The sequence below is a fragment of the Rhea americana genome, unplaced genomic scaffold, assembly GCF_003343005.1.
Source record: "Rhea americana isolate MKP2758 unplaced genomic scaffold, rheAme1 scaffold_5, whole genome shotgun sequence".
Classification (NCBI taxonomy): Eukaryota; Metazoa; Chordata; class Aves; order Rheiformes; family Rheidae; genus Rhea; species Rhea americana.
The window spans coordinates 5,308,934-5,324,353 of record NW_028186645.1 but is presented as its reverse complement, the minus strand read 5'-3'; the positions used below and the strand labels follow the sequence as shown (position 1 = coordinate 5,324,353).

At 38.7% G+C, this 15,420-nt stretch overlaps 1 protein-coding gene across 1 annotated transcript in view; it reads right to left on the bottom strand.

Annotated features, from left to right (window-relative positions):
* CLMN (calmin) overlaps positions 1–15,420 on the bottom strand; it is a 56,740-nt gene that overhangs the window by 18,180 nt on the left and 23,140 nt on the right. Inside the window, exons 3-5 of the mRNA XM_085317635.1 lie at positions 4,934–4,995; positions 2,254–2,349; positions 777–860 (exon numbers count right to left, since the gene is read on the bottom strand). Of these exons, the coding sequence (XP_085173761.1) occupies positions 777–860; positions 2,254–2,349; positions 4,934–4,995 (242 nt within the window). The remainder of the gene's footprint in view (positions 1–776; positions 861–2,253; positions 2,350–4,933; positions 4,996–15,420) is intronic.

Sequence of the window (15,420 nt, the reverse complement as noted above, 5' to 3'; positions counted from 1 at the left end):
GATCTGAGTATACCATGTAAAGGAATTGTGTATACAGCTGGGACTTATCTTGACACTACTACTTTTCATCTTTCTTTAAGAGAAAAGACCTTTCAAGACGCAGGACACCTCCATAATGCTCTGGAAGAAAGCTCTAGTGGGAGAAATYGATAAGGATCAAATCATTTCAAGCTATGGGCTGTGATCTTGCTTTGTCACTTCCAACTGTGTCAGTTTTTAGCAAATGTTTCTTCAGTCAGTGATGTTGCGGCACTGCCACATTATGAGGAAAATTATATCCTTAGAGGGTTTTGATTGCAGAAATTATGCATTTATGTCATTTTCCAAGATTTAATTTTCTCTTGCCTTTGACTCATGCTCAGCTGCTGCAGCAGTTTACCAGATATACATGAGAGCTATAATACTGAAAATACCTCTAACGAAAGGAAGGAAAGTCTTCTACCTTTGAAGTAACTGAAGTCACGCCACTGAGACCCAGTCTCATAAAGATTACTTGCATTTCTTTTTATTTTCTTTTAATATTGGGTTCCTAATCCTTTAATCCTGTAGAACATTATAAACTGAACATACAATTCTTGGTTTTTAGACTCTGTAGGTGTTCTTTTTGTGCATTTTTATGTAGCTTTTCTGCCTTGCTGTTAAGGTAACAACTTAAAGTCACAACCTCTTTCAGACAGTACATTCCTCTTATGTACATGCTGTGCATTAGGCTGGTTAATTATATTTGCAAAATACATTGAGAGAAGTAATTAAGACCAGGCTTTGGAAATACTTACRTTACTGTCCTCCAAGAACTTAAGTGCTTTGGCTATGTTGTTCAAACGAAAAATGCGATGTGTTGAAGATTTGTATTCATGCATCTATAAAAATAAGAGACTGTTTTTAAAAATTGATAAAATTATTCACCACAGCACCTAAAACTTAAAATAAATAAATAAATAAATAAAGAGTCAAAAGAAAAGCTGAGAAAATCTATCTATATAAAAGTATTGCCATCTTTTCTGATCAGTGAAGTGCTTCAACTACATGACCTGCCCTGGATGTAGCAGAACAGGGTTAGCAACTAATTTCCCTGCTCTGCAGATGCTATCACTCTCTTGGATCTGCTTGATTAATCACATAATCACTCCCCAACCACGTTCAGTCACAGGATCAAACTCAGCTGAAAATTTATAATAATAGATTTTTTTTTTTTGTCTTGAATTAAATTAAATGATCCTTATGAGGAAGCATGAGCAGTTTTGCTGGTAGATACAGGAAGGTGGGAGGCAGAAACCTTCACTTTGGCAGAGATGACACAGAATTATTGCAAGCCTCCCTGCAATTCCACTTTGTCACATTTTTTTTTTTCCTAGCTGTGTAGAAACACCTAACTGCCATTGCGACAAGTTTGGCCAGCTGACCTTCCCTCCTTTCTTGCCCTCCTCACTGACCATCCGGTTCACAGACTAGAGCTTGCCATGATGCATCTCCCCTTCTAATTCCTTTCCCGCCTGGTTCCCAATGCCAGTCTGTGTGAATGCACACAGAGGCATTGCTGCTTCTGCCACAGCTTCCTCAGACTATATTAATATTAAAAAATATGTGGTTCTGAAGGCATGACCACATTCAGCGGGTGCTCAAGTTGCAGTATGCAGACAGTTCAGTCCCTGTGCAGCATCACCAGTTATTTACAAGTGCATCTACAGTGGTGAGAGGGCTCCAGAGCAAGTCTCTTACCCAAGAAGAAGTGTAGTACCCACACGGAAGGGAGTATTTACTGACAAAGTTAAAGCAGAAAGAAAACGTCCAACTTRGACCATACCAGTAAGATTAGAGAAATCTGAGCCAAGATAACAGAACCAATCATCAGTGAACATATTAAGTGTTGTAATTATCTTAGACAAAATAGAAATACAATTTATGGATTAAGAAAATAATACAACTAAATCCAGCAAATTTATTCTTCCTTGGTAAAGTGACTTGCATGATCCCCCAGTAAAGTATGCAGGCATTAATACGTTAAGCTTTAAAAAAAATGTAAGGAGTGGAAGCATTTACACAGATCACACCCTGGTTTCACCTCTTTGTTACACATATCCTTGGAGGTCTAAGTTGCAGCTCAGGACATGAGACTGCAACATAAGGAAATCACAGTGGAATTGCTGAAAGATGCTGGACAAATTTCTCCTTTGTTCCTTGAATGTCCATATTTGTTACCTGAAACACACACAGCTCCATCTTTACGCATGTCTCTCCCCCTTATATACATACCAGCTTTTGCCCTGACAGGACTTCCAGTAAAGCCATCAAGATTTTGCCATCTTGTATATCAATAAATAAATCTTTCACTTTCAGAGGAGGCTTGCACTGTGAAGAAAAGAAATCAKGTTGCCTTTAAAAAAACACTGCTTGGTAAGTCACCATTTCAGAGAGTAAGAAGGAGAATTTTACAAGACAGAGATACTGGAAATGAATGTTAAGCTGCAGGAAGAAAGGGCCTGCTTTTCTTCACATCAGTAGCAACTTTGTCCTAGGTATGATTAAGCTGAAACTGAGATATGAGTACTCATGCAACTGAAATTGGACAGGGCGTTATTTCAGACTTTACATTACAGAATCTCATCCAGAAGACCTTACCTATGTTACTGAGCACCCAAGAGTTGGATACTGATCCCTCAGACTAGGGCAACTCCAGCAGGCATGAATCCCACTTTATGCAGAAAAAACAAGACTRAGATGAAGCCAGCCACAATATTCTATTTCCTCTGTAAAGTTTCTGGTGGTCCCACTCTGTTTCCAAGTATTTTTAAAGTACTTTAAATGTCAACCTCTTACATTGTGTCTCCCTCTTCTCAGCAATCTCCTCACTTCACAGAGGAGTCTGATGATGTACACACACTGCAAGGCACACAGCCAAGTTAGCTTAGCCCTTGTGGGTAATCTCAGATGAGGAATTACCTTCTGTTCAGGTGTCACTCACTCATGTGTCTCCGAAGAACCTTTTGTCTTTAGTTGGGCAATGCACTAATGTTCAACTAAGCACAGCTTTGGCAACCTGGGACTGCACATTTTTGTTATTAGTCTTGCAGCTAGTCAAGAAGAGTACTAAGCAATACTCCATAGTGGAAAAAAAGACCCACTCATTTCAAGATTAATAACCTATTTCAAAATCTCCAAAGCTAATCTTTTTCTTTCTTTTTTTCCTTTTTAAAAAAACACAAAAAACAAAAAAACTTAAAACAGGAACCACCAGAACCTGCAAGATGCAGACTACTCCCACAACTACTCCCACAACCAGCAGAGCCAGCTCCTCTCAAAAGGAGACTCAAATGGCATGGTCTGCCGTGGATATACCACACCATCAAATGTTCCTGAAAAAGTACAGGAAGAAGACTTCACTTCTGCCTTTACAAGAAAGGAGCACATCTGCAAGAAGTGTTTCTTTGAGGAAAAAGGCAGAAGCCAACTTCCTTGGGGAATCTCCTGTGATTAGAAAGAGCTTTAGTAATGCTCTCATTATTAACATGGATGCATTTACTGTAAAGCTTCCAGCAAATAGAGTAATATTATCAGCAGATTTTTACCCTTTCTTCAAAAAAAGTGTTTTCCTGTGCTGCATCAGAGAGGAAAAAAAAATGCACTCCAGAGAAAATAGTTCACATGCACACAAAGTCTCTACGACTTCATATGCTTGGCATGGCAGAATTAACAGCACCCTATAGCCTTTTTCATGATCTAATTCCTTTTGTAAATTAAAAGCCTTTTCACAGCCATACATTTGACAACCCTTTTCAACAGCTTTCAAAATTGCAGTTAGTTTAAAGCTCTAGAGACTGATTCATGAAGGAATCACGTAACACTTTCTTCGTTCTGAGAGACCTTTGGGAGCAATTGCTAGTCAAAACATTACCAAGTAGCCTTATTCTCATTTTCCAAGAGGATCTTTTCATTCCTTCAGCAAAAGACACTTCAGAATAGTGGACCAAAGCAGCTCTATATGTGATGCCTTTCTTCTAAAAGCCCTTTGCTTTACCATGCCTGATATGCAATCACTTCCCAAGAAGCGCAGGAGCTAGACTGAGGGACAACTTGACAACTTGTAGCCCAAACTTAGCTCCAATTTGTACTTCATGAAATTTAGCCACGGATATTAAAGGTGCTCTGAAGCCTAAACTCCAGTTCAAGTTCTGTACATTGGTCTCATGCCTTGACCCTGTGCTAAGCAATGCTACTGTGTCAGCAATATGAACATTTTTTTTTTCCTGCAAGTCTCTCATCCTCATCAGCAAGAGGATAACCCTTCTCTGGATGGCAGACTRTTCTTGCGAATTAGTACTGACCTACTGTCAATAGGAATAGTAAATTAGGTTCGGTAGTCATATTATGGTGTGATACAGGAGAGATTAAGAAACAATCAAGTCTTACAAGAATGGTGGGAAGTCTAAGAAATAGTTCTGTAACATAGCTGGCTATGTTAAGAACTTATTATAAAGACCCCAGGAAAATGAATGACAAAGAATTACTATTTTCCATTTGGAGATTTGGGATTGAGCCAGGGTCTGAAGAACCGCATGTCTTTGGCCGTGATGCTTTTAATATTAGAACTTCCAGTCTAGGGAATAACAGTTATCATAATCTTAGAACAACCTGAACCACATTTGATCTTTTGGGGGTAAATTCTAGGGCATTATGATAACACCCAGTAGCATTAGGTACGTATATATGAGATGAACTAAAATTAACCAAGCAGTCACTGCACCTAAAAAGCAATTTTCATTACCCAGAAATCTGCTTGCAGCTTCCCCTTGTTCTCCTCCAAACCTCCACATATGCATACTAGTCAACTTTTATTCCAAATTCCAACTATGTTGATCTTYTAAAAGGAGTTAACTGCAGTCTGCCTACTGTTACATCCTTGTACATGACTATTAAGACCATTTGTCAGTCTTACCTTTCCCAAATGTAGGTTTATCCATCTGGTAAAGGTCCTCTTCTGTACATTTTCCCGTTCCACTAAAAATAACRAACAAAAAAACAGCACTTAAGTTTCCAGGGGAGGTGAAGCTTATAGCAAATTTCAAAAACTCATGCACAAAAAGCCAGGATTCATGAGARCCTTGTGAATAAAGCAAATGTATTCCATCTAGATCAGGAGACGAAAGGTTGAGCCATGGTGTTTTGTTCCGTTTCTTTGCCCAGATGTGATCTATCCATTTGCAGGTACATTTTGAAGTATGTTGGAAAAAAATCTCTCTTTGGTTTGCAATCGTCACTGCAGCATTTTCAAGATGAATGTTTATGCGTGCACAGCTCTCCAGTGATGTTACACTCCGAGCAAGCAGTTTGATCCTTTTATGTCCATTTATAGGACTCTTGCCCTAACACCCTCATGCAAATTGGGCTCGTGTGGATTCCAGTGTACTTACTCGCACGCACCATGAACAAGATCACATTAGTCAACACGGTAATTTTCTCTTATTGCCTCCAACTGCAAAAGCTTCCTCAAATCTTCCCTATCTTCTAACTAATGCATTTTAAGTCTAACTTCCCAGTCCCTATGTCAAAGAATCATTTTATTTATATTGCAATAAGACAAGGAGCACTTGTTTCTTGCCAGAATTGCTGTATGCTAGGTGCTGTACAAATAACTCCTGTGCCAGCTGATGAGTTTTTAATCACAYGTGCCATTTCCTGAATCCATTTCCATAGTGAACTAGAGCAAAAGGGCAAGAAGAATCGTATTTCTGACCAACTTTCATTTACCTTCTAATATAAAAGAGTAACACATACATTTAATGTAAACGAAGTAGACTGAAGAAGTAATATTACATTTTAGAAACAATTATTCTCAAGTGGTTCTCAAATTTCACTTGAATTAAAGAAATCTGGCAATTTATGAACAAAAAACATTAAAACTAGCTATATGCTGTATTTCAATTTGCTCAAAGTATACATCAAATATATTTTAAAAYGATTTTGTATTTCTTCAGCCATAAGAAAATAGCTAACCTATCTACTGGGAAATCACATTCTGTAAAACAAGTCTGGCTTGTTTTTATTGGTCAGGCTAATTATAGGCTAAGTAGTAGCTTCCGTAAATCAAATTTTAATATTGTTCTTTTTGATCATTTTAACTCAAGGGTCCAGCAGCCTCTAATCATATATATAATTGTTTTTCTTATTTTGATGTATTGGAATAGAGCTTTCAGCATGAATTACATCTGTTACTGACAGCCATTCAGGCCTTTTAAGTCCCCTTATTCCTGTAAAACCTGATTTCATGTAAGATTGGATTAAAAAAAAAAGTCATTACCCTTTAAATGCTTTAAAAAACATGGAAAATGCCAAACTAATTATTGCTGTTGGCTTTTCTTTTAAAACATTTTAGAAGAATGTGCACAGATTTGAAACAGCTCTCCACAAATGAAACTGTAGATTACATTAGGGCTCCAAAATATCAGTAAAATAACCACAGCATTTACTACCTACAAATCTCAAAATACAATAAACTAAGAGCTGTGTTACATCTTTTGAGGGCTTCCTTTCCTTCAGCAGCCCAAGCCCAGAACCGTCTTTTTGTGCACTTGTGCACATACATCTGTGCAGTGCAAGTACTATGTGCCACGTACAGTAAAGGGCATAACTTCGACAATTTTTCTGTTTTAAAACTAACCTTTGTGGGTGGGTGGAAGGCAATGTTAAGCTATATCTACTCCCAGATACACTTCTTTTTGTTTAAATACATGCGCTGGTGCAAAGGAGAAGGCAGAACGGGACCAGGAACTGTCCRTGGAAGAATGGGCCACCTCTTTCTCGGGCCACCTCGAAATGTTCGGGAACTGCTCAGTTGGGCAATGCTAGGTTTCAGGGAAGACTGCAGGTCTTGTAAAACTAGCTGGCTGTACAAATTTCCAGTGTTGACCAAAACCAAAGAGAAAAGACAGAAGGGTACACGGAAGCAAAATAAATGTTTTCTAATTTCAACAGAGGCTTGGTTTCARTGAGGGCCTATTTTTCACTGATCCCTTTGGCAATCTTAAATTTCAGKGTAAATAAGAATGCAGGAGAGAGCTGTGTTTATATACAGATTACCCACAAAACTGAGCACATACTGGCTCTTAATTTTGTTGCTGAAGTTCTGCTGTCAGTGCAAATTAGAGTTGCACATATGCCTGAAAGGGTGAGCAAGCCAGGCTGGTATCACTGCTTCCTGAAGTTCACACACCAAAAAAAMCAGGCACGTTCATGAAGGTACATGCATATACATACAGTTTTCTGACACTATTCAGTGAACACTTCTACAGCAAACTCTCCTAGGTATGAACAATGACCTAGCGTAGACACTATGTGTTTCTGTAATAGTTTAAAGCAATAGTAACTGGATGGGAAAGAGAAAGGGGGAGGAAATGGGTTTATAAAAATCCCTAAGGCAGACAAACCCCTAATGCAGTCCGTATGCTTGAMTGGAGAGTTAATGGGAAAAGTGCAGCACAGGTATTTATTGATGTGTACCTTTAACTGTTATTCTTCTCTAGCTTTGTGGACCTCCCAGTTTTGGTATAGCCTCTCTTCTCCACAACCTTTTCATTTGTGAGGATTGTAGAGACTCTATAAACTTTATACAGTTTCTATAAATTAAATGGAATCTTTTTTTCCTCCTTCACACCTACTATTGTGTAAAAGTGCAGAAAATCATTCCAGTCCAAAGTTCCTACTCTGTTGTATATAAGCTTACTGAAACTGCACCGGGTTTACTGGGCAGCTAGAGAGCAGTAACACCATTATAACATAATAATTACACACACCATATGGCTGGCCTGCAGACAAATCCAGTGCATTATGCTGGAAAAGAAGGATGCCTGCTGTGAGGGTCAAATTCAACAATGTAATGCAAGAAGGTAGTAAAAAGTTAGAAACTGCCATTTTGGTTAAGCTCAGCTCAGCCATTGACATAGGAGACAATTAAAAATACAAAGAGAAATCTTGACCACCACACAGAACCTAGGCCTACAGTACTCTTCCAATGATCTCAAATGTAACATGGACTCAGGTGTTGCACGGGCACAGTATTTATATCAAAGTACAGGGGTACAGCCCAGGTACTAGCTGCAATAATTTAGGAGGGAAGAAAACATCACCAGGGAAAAAGGTGTGCTGGTAGGCTGATGAGCCTACCACGGCCTATGCACATCTCCGCCCCAGTGCTATATCCTAGAGGACAGCAGAATTTGGTTCAGTCATAATATGTGCACCCAAGTCAGTTTGCAAATAAGGAGCCACAAAGATACATATTCTGGTTTGTCAGATCTTCTGGCAAAGGAAACTGACCTGTCACAGAATAAAACTAAGTGAGTTCAAAGACCAYTTGGACAAATTGAAGGCTAAGCTAATATGAACCAGTAAAAGTAAATTCARCTCATTCTCTTCGTGGCACTATTTCCTTCCCTACGAGCCTAGAAATTGCTCAGGCATTCRTATCTATGCCATTTCTTCCTCCTTCACATCTCTCCTCCAAGGCCATTTTTGTTGCAATGCAACAAGAAACCAATCCTCCAACAGCCTCTACATTCCACAACCAACTGAAGATAGTAAATGTTGATCTGCTTTTAAATAAAGCTTGTTCTGCTGTTGTAGAACTAATTTTGAATACTCTTCCAAGACACACCACCACAGGGCTGAGTATATTGAKGAACTATGAAAAGTGGAAACCAATCTGAGTGAAACACTTGTCTGCATGTAATYACATAGCTTCAGAAAACTGCTCGATTTGCATGCATGGAGATTACTCCCAAAGCAAAGGTCACTTAAATTTGCCTCCACAGCTATTAGCATTTCAGCCATGATATCATTAGCAGATGAAGTTAAAACCTTCCTAACAGGCTAAACTAGATTCACTTACAACTTCCCTTCAAGACATTTCCTTGACTATTTTATAACATGAACAAAAGTCAGTTTCCTAGTTTTTAYGTTATAATCTCTATATAAGATATACCTGTTACTAACATTAGGCAAGTTTTCAAGAGGGAAATGGCAGTGTTGGCCACGTAACTGTGAATGAAGGTGTTTTGCCTGCCTTTGACTTCAGAAGCAATAATGTGCCAGGAGAATCATACCACATCCACYGCATAAGTAACCACTGGCCRTCACAGAAACAATTCATATGCTTTATGGCTCTGGAAGTCAAGAGTCTGGACATCTGCCAAGGTCTTAGATCAGGAGAAATTAGTGCTTCTCATTGAACAACAAAAAAACTATGGGCAAATATATCGTATTTAGATACTTCATTGGCTAGCCTAACTCCAAAATGGAGCATGTGGTTCAGGCACCCCKAGTCCTAGGAAATGAAATGCAAATTCCTCTGCTTCCTCCTTCTTCATCCCAAGAAGTCAGGTCGCACAGCCAAGTGATCAATCAGTCTCTAATGAACAGCAGTCTCCTTTTGAACCACCCAAACTCCAGGTCACTAAATAAACTGAGAACTAGATTTTAATTTGGGCTTCACTGTATACCTAATCTGTGACTCAGCCTAAGTATTTATGATTACTACCATGGTATCAAGTTTGAATACTATCTTATCTAAAATTGCACATTTGCTGTCCACAATGTTCCAAGCCTCCTTGCCCTACTATGCCTCAAACACTACAGCGAGTGTTTCTGGACATGAAAGCCTTTTTTTTCTAAACGCACAATAACGAGGCCACCAACAATACTGTTAGCTGAGAATTGCCATAGGTTTTGTTTTTRTTAGGTGCATACAAAGACATAGACTGACGGCCCTGAAGAATTATACGTTGAATTACAGTCAAATCACCAAAAAAGTGGTGTCTGACTCAGCTCTGTGTCTATTAAGCTTCTGTATATAGAGCAGCTGAGACACCTGAATCCTAGTATGTTATTCTACCATTTTTGCCTTATGTAGATGCAGGTAATTGCATACATCGTCTGGGCAAATAAGGGTCATGACTTTATTTACAATAAACAGTGTGACGTTAGCTATAGGATGTTGATGTTAGATAATAGCACATCATCAGATCTATAAAGAAGCACAGATCCTTGTGCTTTTAGTGTTCAAATTCAATACACAGGACAAAGATCACATGCAAAAGGGAAAAGGAGGAGGGCAGATGGAAGACAGGTGACATGCAAGAATAATACATTCTACATGGAAAGGGTGATAAGAGGTGAGAAAAAAAAGAGAGGGAGGCTGTGTGGAAGAAAGCAACTTACGGCAAAATAAATGGAGAGTTTAAGATGAACTAYGTAAACAGGGCTRGAAGGTTCATTTGAACAGRGTTACATTAAACACATTGAACTATATACCCTCTKAGACTTGATTTCTAATACATATTTTGAATAATATATTCCAATATAGCTGAAAAAATAGCTCATAGTATGATAAAAGACAACATGTAGGAAAACACATGCCTCTCACATCTATGTGGTAGAGTCCAGATACATGATTCAGTAAGCACTCGGTACTTACAAGAAAAGCTTCATATTTGTAGGAGTGTGAATTTTAATGGCATAATCAAAGCATAAAGAATAATTTTATCCAAATAGCCCACAAAGGTCATTTTATAAGCTTCTGAATTCCTGGGAATTGTTTATTTTCCTTGTGCTTAAGAAACCCCCAAACAGCTTAAAGGATTAATATAAATTTTCTTTCTGATCTATATAGGGGTTAAAGACTTAGTTGTGTACCATATGTCAATTTGATGTAATTTGGAGCACATGAAATATTAAATCTTAAAAACTCTGGTTTTCTAAAGGAAACATTAACTACACCATATAACACAGAGACTGCTCTCAAGTTACCTCCTATGAAACAGGGCCTCTAAGCCTTCCAGATGAAGTTGTTAAGTTAATTGTTTGTTGAAACTGACTCATTTATTAGGGTTCTTATTAAATTTCTATGGCAGGTGTTGAAAACTTGAGGCTTTTTTGTTCCATCAAAGTTGCGAGTCCGAGTCTTACTGGATCAAAATYCTTTAAAACTCAGGTTGGCACTGCAGAATACAAACATCATTGCATCTCAGGCATTAGATTTGCATTAGCTGCAGTTAAACAGGCTTCTTATAGAGTTCAATTTACAGCAAAATATTTACTGCTGCAATTGGTACATCTCGTGTGGCAGGATTACACACATTGACTAAATACTGGAGGATGAATATRAGATTCTTAGAAAACTCTTACTTCAATCCTCACAATGTCTGAGCCAGATGCTCTTACCACAGCATTACATACATGAATTTACTGGTAAACGCCGCTATGCTCTGAAAGAAAAATCCCATATAAAATATCACTATTAAAGATGACTAAAATAGCTTCCAGCAAGATGGACTTATTTTCCTCCATTAAAAGTAATTTAGTAGCGGCAGATGGTGAAGACTCCCTTCCTTGTACCCTTCAACCACAATGTAAACATCTCTGCTCTGATGATATTTTATAAGCAAGGAAAGTGTTATTGAACAGATAACAAAATTTTCGCATTTACATACCAGGAACATTCTCATTAAACAGAACATGACGTTTGCCAAAAAGAGACACAATTCTGTTCTAATCACTTTGAATGGAATAGACATCAATGTTTCCTGGGAGTGTGACTGGACCCAACAGAGTAGTAATCAGGTTAAATTCAATGGCTTTGGAAATGTTAATCTAACAAGCGATTTAAGYGTCGAGCCTGCACAGGACTTCTCCAGCTGAGCACACCACCTTTTGTTGTGGCATATTACATGCTGCAAGAGGAGCTCAATACATCCTTTTGTCCATGAAGACAGACAAGATTTGCTGTTACTAGCAATGGCCATATAGGAACACTGCACATTTTGAAAGACTCKATCTGAGAGTTTCTTCTGGCCTAGGGTTCACTGTGCTCCAATGTTTTCTGCTGTGCAAGTATTGGTTTTTACAAATGGTTTATCTCCTGGGGTTACTGATGTTTCTTTGGGGTATTTAGATCCCAAGCTGTGTGGCGGGCTGAATGCCCAACACTCAGTTTAGAGCTTTGCCATTGGTTGAGTGCTAAACTCTGTTAGAGGTCAATGCTTAACTTCAATCTCATTTTGAAACTCTTCTACCTAATTGAGTATATCAGGTCTGATTCTCTTCACTTGCTCAAAGATAAATCAGAAGTGTGCTTCTGAAAATAACAAAGTTAATAGTCACCACATTCAGCCTGGAACAAGTTAGTCCTGACTTGTTGCTAGTTAGAAGAATCTTGTATTGACTTCACACAAACATGAGTTGATCAACACTAGCACAGCTGTTTCCTTTCCACTGACAYGAGGAACACTAGTACACATACCATTATCTGTGCCAATTTTATTCGTATCTATATACCACTCCTAATGGAAGATCTCTGTGCTCATCACRTAGCATCTAAGAAGAAGAGAAAAGAACAACAGCTTCCAGAAGCCACCAAGTCACAACCAAAGTCCAGTCCAGCTCCATCTCCACTCCTCTATATTTTACCAAGTAGAATCACAAATTACTTACTTGTTGTGGCAAACCTAAAATGTCTAGACTGTTAAACATTCCTTATTGTTTATGGTTTTTTCTTTCTAGGGAAGAAAAAAATCCTTCTGGCTGAAYTGTTGTTGAGACATCAAAAGCTGAAATGCAACAAGATAGACTGCTTTACATCAGTTCTGACAACAGTGCTAAAGCCTGAATAATTTGAGTTGAGGAAAAACAAAAAAACAAAACMCTAACAAAACCCACACTGTGTGTCAGGGATATTTCTTGAYATTCAGACACAGATGAGAGGTAGTGTATGCCCAGATTCCCATTGCTTCCTATATTTRTCAGTTAATGCTAACAGGCTGGTGATTAGCTGCACTTTTATGCATTTAAAAACACTGTAACTTAATCTGTGAGTAGAGGGAAGAGAACGCAAGCACAGGAGGCCGTCAATATGTTTCAAACAGGTCTCCAGAGCAGCTTCCTGAAGTGCATTACAGGACTGAGTCTAGAAAACAAAATTTGGACTCCTGCAATTTACAACCAATACCTTCAAAGTGCTGCAGGATGGAAGAGAAGGGCTTGTGAGACAATTGCCAGAGATATATAATCTTGCTTGGAATTTGCTTTTAACTGTGGGAAACCTGTACTTAGAAGACAGTAGTTTCATTTTCTAAAATCAGGTAGGAAAGGGCAACTGCAGACATGGCATGACACAGAGCTACTTTTCAGAAGCCATGAAATCACAAAGAATTGTCTACTGGAACTTCAGTGACTTCTGGATTTCTCTTTCCTGCTTTCCCCACTGTCCCCAAASAATTTGTGGATGTTACCCAGCTGGTTTATGATTCAAACCAAAAAATGCTTATAGTTGCCTTCTGAACAGGACAGAACAGCACCGCAGTGCTAGGAARAGGATCAGAAGTAAGAAAAAAGCAAGCAAAACTCAAGCATACATGTGTACTGCAAAAACAGTGTTAAAAACCCCAAAAGATTAACCCACTGYACAGGCCACCAAAACCTACTGATATACTCAGGAGAAGGAGTGGCCTAGCAGCTCACACAGATCTCCCTGGTGAAGGAACTACATACTCGCACTGTGGTCTGCATTTCCTCCATGTCTTCCTCCCTTTAATGTTTATTTTTGTTGTTGTTTTTGTTGTTTTCTTTTGTTTTTTGTTTGTTTGGTTGGTTTTAAATCAAAGCCACTAAGCAGCACAGCAGAAGCAGAGTGAGGAGCATAATGGTCAAATAAACATTAGAAACATGCAGAAGTATATGCAACGCTAGGAGCAAAGGTTGAATAGATGGATGGACATTAATATTACCTAGAACAAAATCCTGTGGCTTTGGAGGAATAAGCAGATGCTTTCTACATTGTGGGCCAGACATGGGATCTCAAGTAGAAGGTAGGAGACCATTCTTGGAGAAATGGAGGGGAAAAAAAAACCAAAACAAAAAAACACACACACACACACACACAATAAGAGAATGGATGCTGCATTTCAGAGCACATCAACAGCCACTCAGCAACTGTAATTTAAAAATTGAAGAAGCCAGAGTGTAACCTGACAGAGTTAGAATAAAAGGGCTAAAAAGCTGAACTACAGTAGAGGTCCATTTTCAGATGTATCATAAAAGGCAAGAACCTAACAGAGACCTAACACTCCAAAAGGATTGCCATTCAAGAACCTACCAGAACCTAACAAGCCAAAAGAATGGCCATTCATCTTAAAAGACCTTTTAGGAAGCATGCTTCAAGCCAAGCACCTGTTTTTCTAAGAAAAAGATGGCTCCTATAGAAGCAGCAGTGGGCAGATCAAGGATGCCAATGTGGATTACTCAGCTGAGTTAGTTGTAGCTTGCCCTCAGGAGCCTCTGGACTACTGGCTCTTCTCTGACCATAACCAAAGCTTCGTGGACCACTGCAACAGAAAGCCTGGCCCCCTCTGTACACAGGTTAGCATTGCTTTAGATAGCATAAGGAACTACGAGTTGGGAATCCTGGGTATTTTTATAGACAGCGCTATCCAGTTTCTCCATAAAGAAAATAAGATAAAGTACAAGAGGAAACTTCTGCCACACTGACTGGAAGAGATTATGTGAAGCAATGTTTAAATTCAAGTCAGCAGCAGCCTTTCATTTGCTTCAGCAGGCTTTGAAACTTTTTAAAGTGTGAAGATCATTCAGAAATAGCATTGGCAGAATTTACGCATTAATCAAAACCAGAAGGTGTCAGACAAAACCATACCACCATGGACTGAGCTTGGATTGAGGCCTGTTACAGTGCTTAGGAGCCCAGTTCTTTTCAGCAGTTTCCCCAAATGTGTCAATGCAGCCCTCAAGTGACTGAAGTTCTAGATGGAACTCCGTATTTTTCAGCTGTACACCTGAAGCCAGGTTTCAGCAAAACTGTCAAGTTGTCAGTGAAAACTCAAGAAAAGGAAATTTGTATAGTAGTTCTGTTGCTCTAAGAATCCAGAACTAAAATAGTACCATTCTCTGGTGTTAAAGCCATCAAAAGACCAGAGCACGATGAAATGTAGACACTGCATGCATCTTCAACACTAACACTACCATGCCTATGACTCTTTCCTTAAACAGTTCATTTGTAATTTCCAGGACAACAGCAACCTTTTTATTTCTTTATTTTATTGCATCTGTTTTCAAAATTCAAATGASAATGTGTCAGGAATCCTGAAAACTAACTTCCTCGTTCATGTCCCACAAGGAACGTCCATCCAGGAGGAAAAGCAAACATACAGAAGAATTTGGGTTAAGTTTTAAGCAAGTATTTTTGTTATTTATGCACATGTTCAGAAACAGAGTTTAGAATTTAGCAGATAGTTATTTCTGACATATAGTATTGCTCACAGCAAGACAAGCTTATTTCAAGCAAACACCTGTTATATAGCCACACTCTGTGTTTGCACAGTGTCCTCAACCCAGTGAGCTGTTTCTGTGCTCGTCCTTACC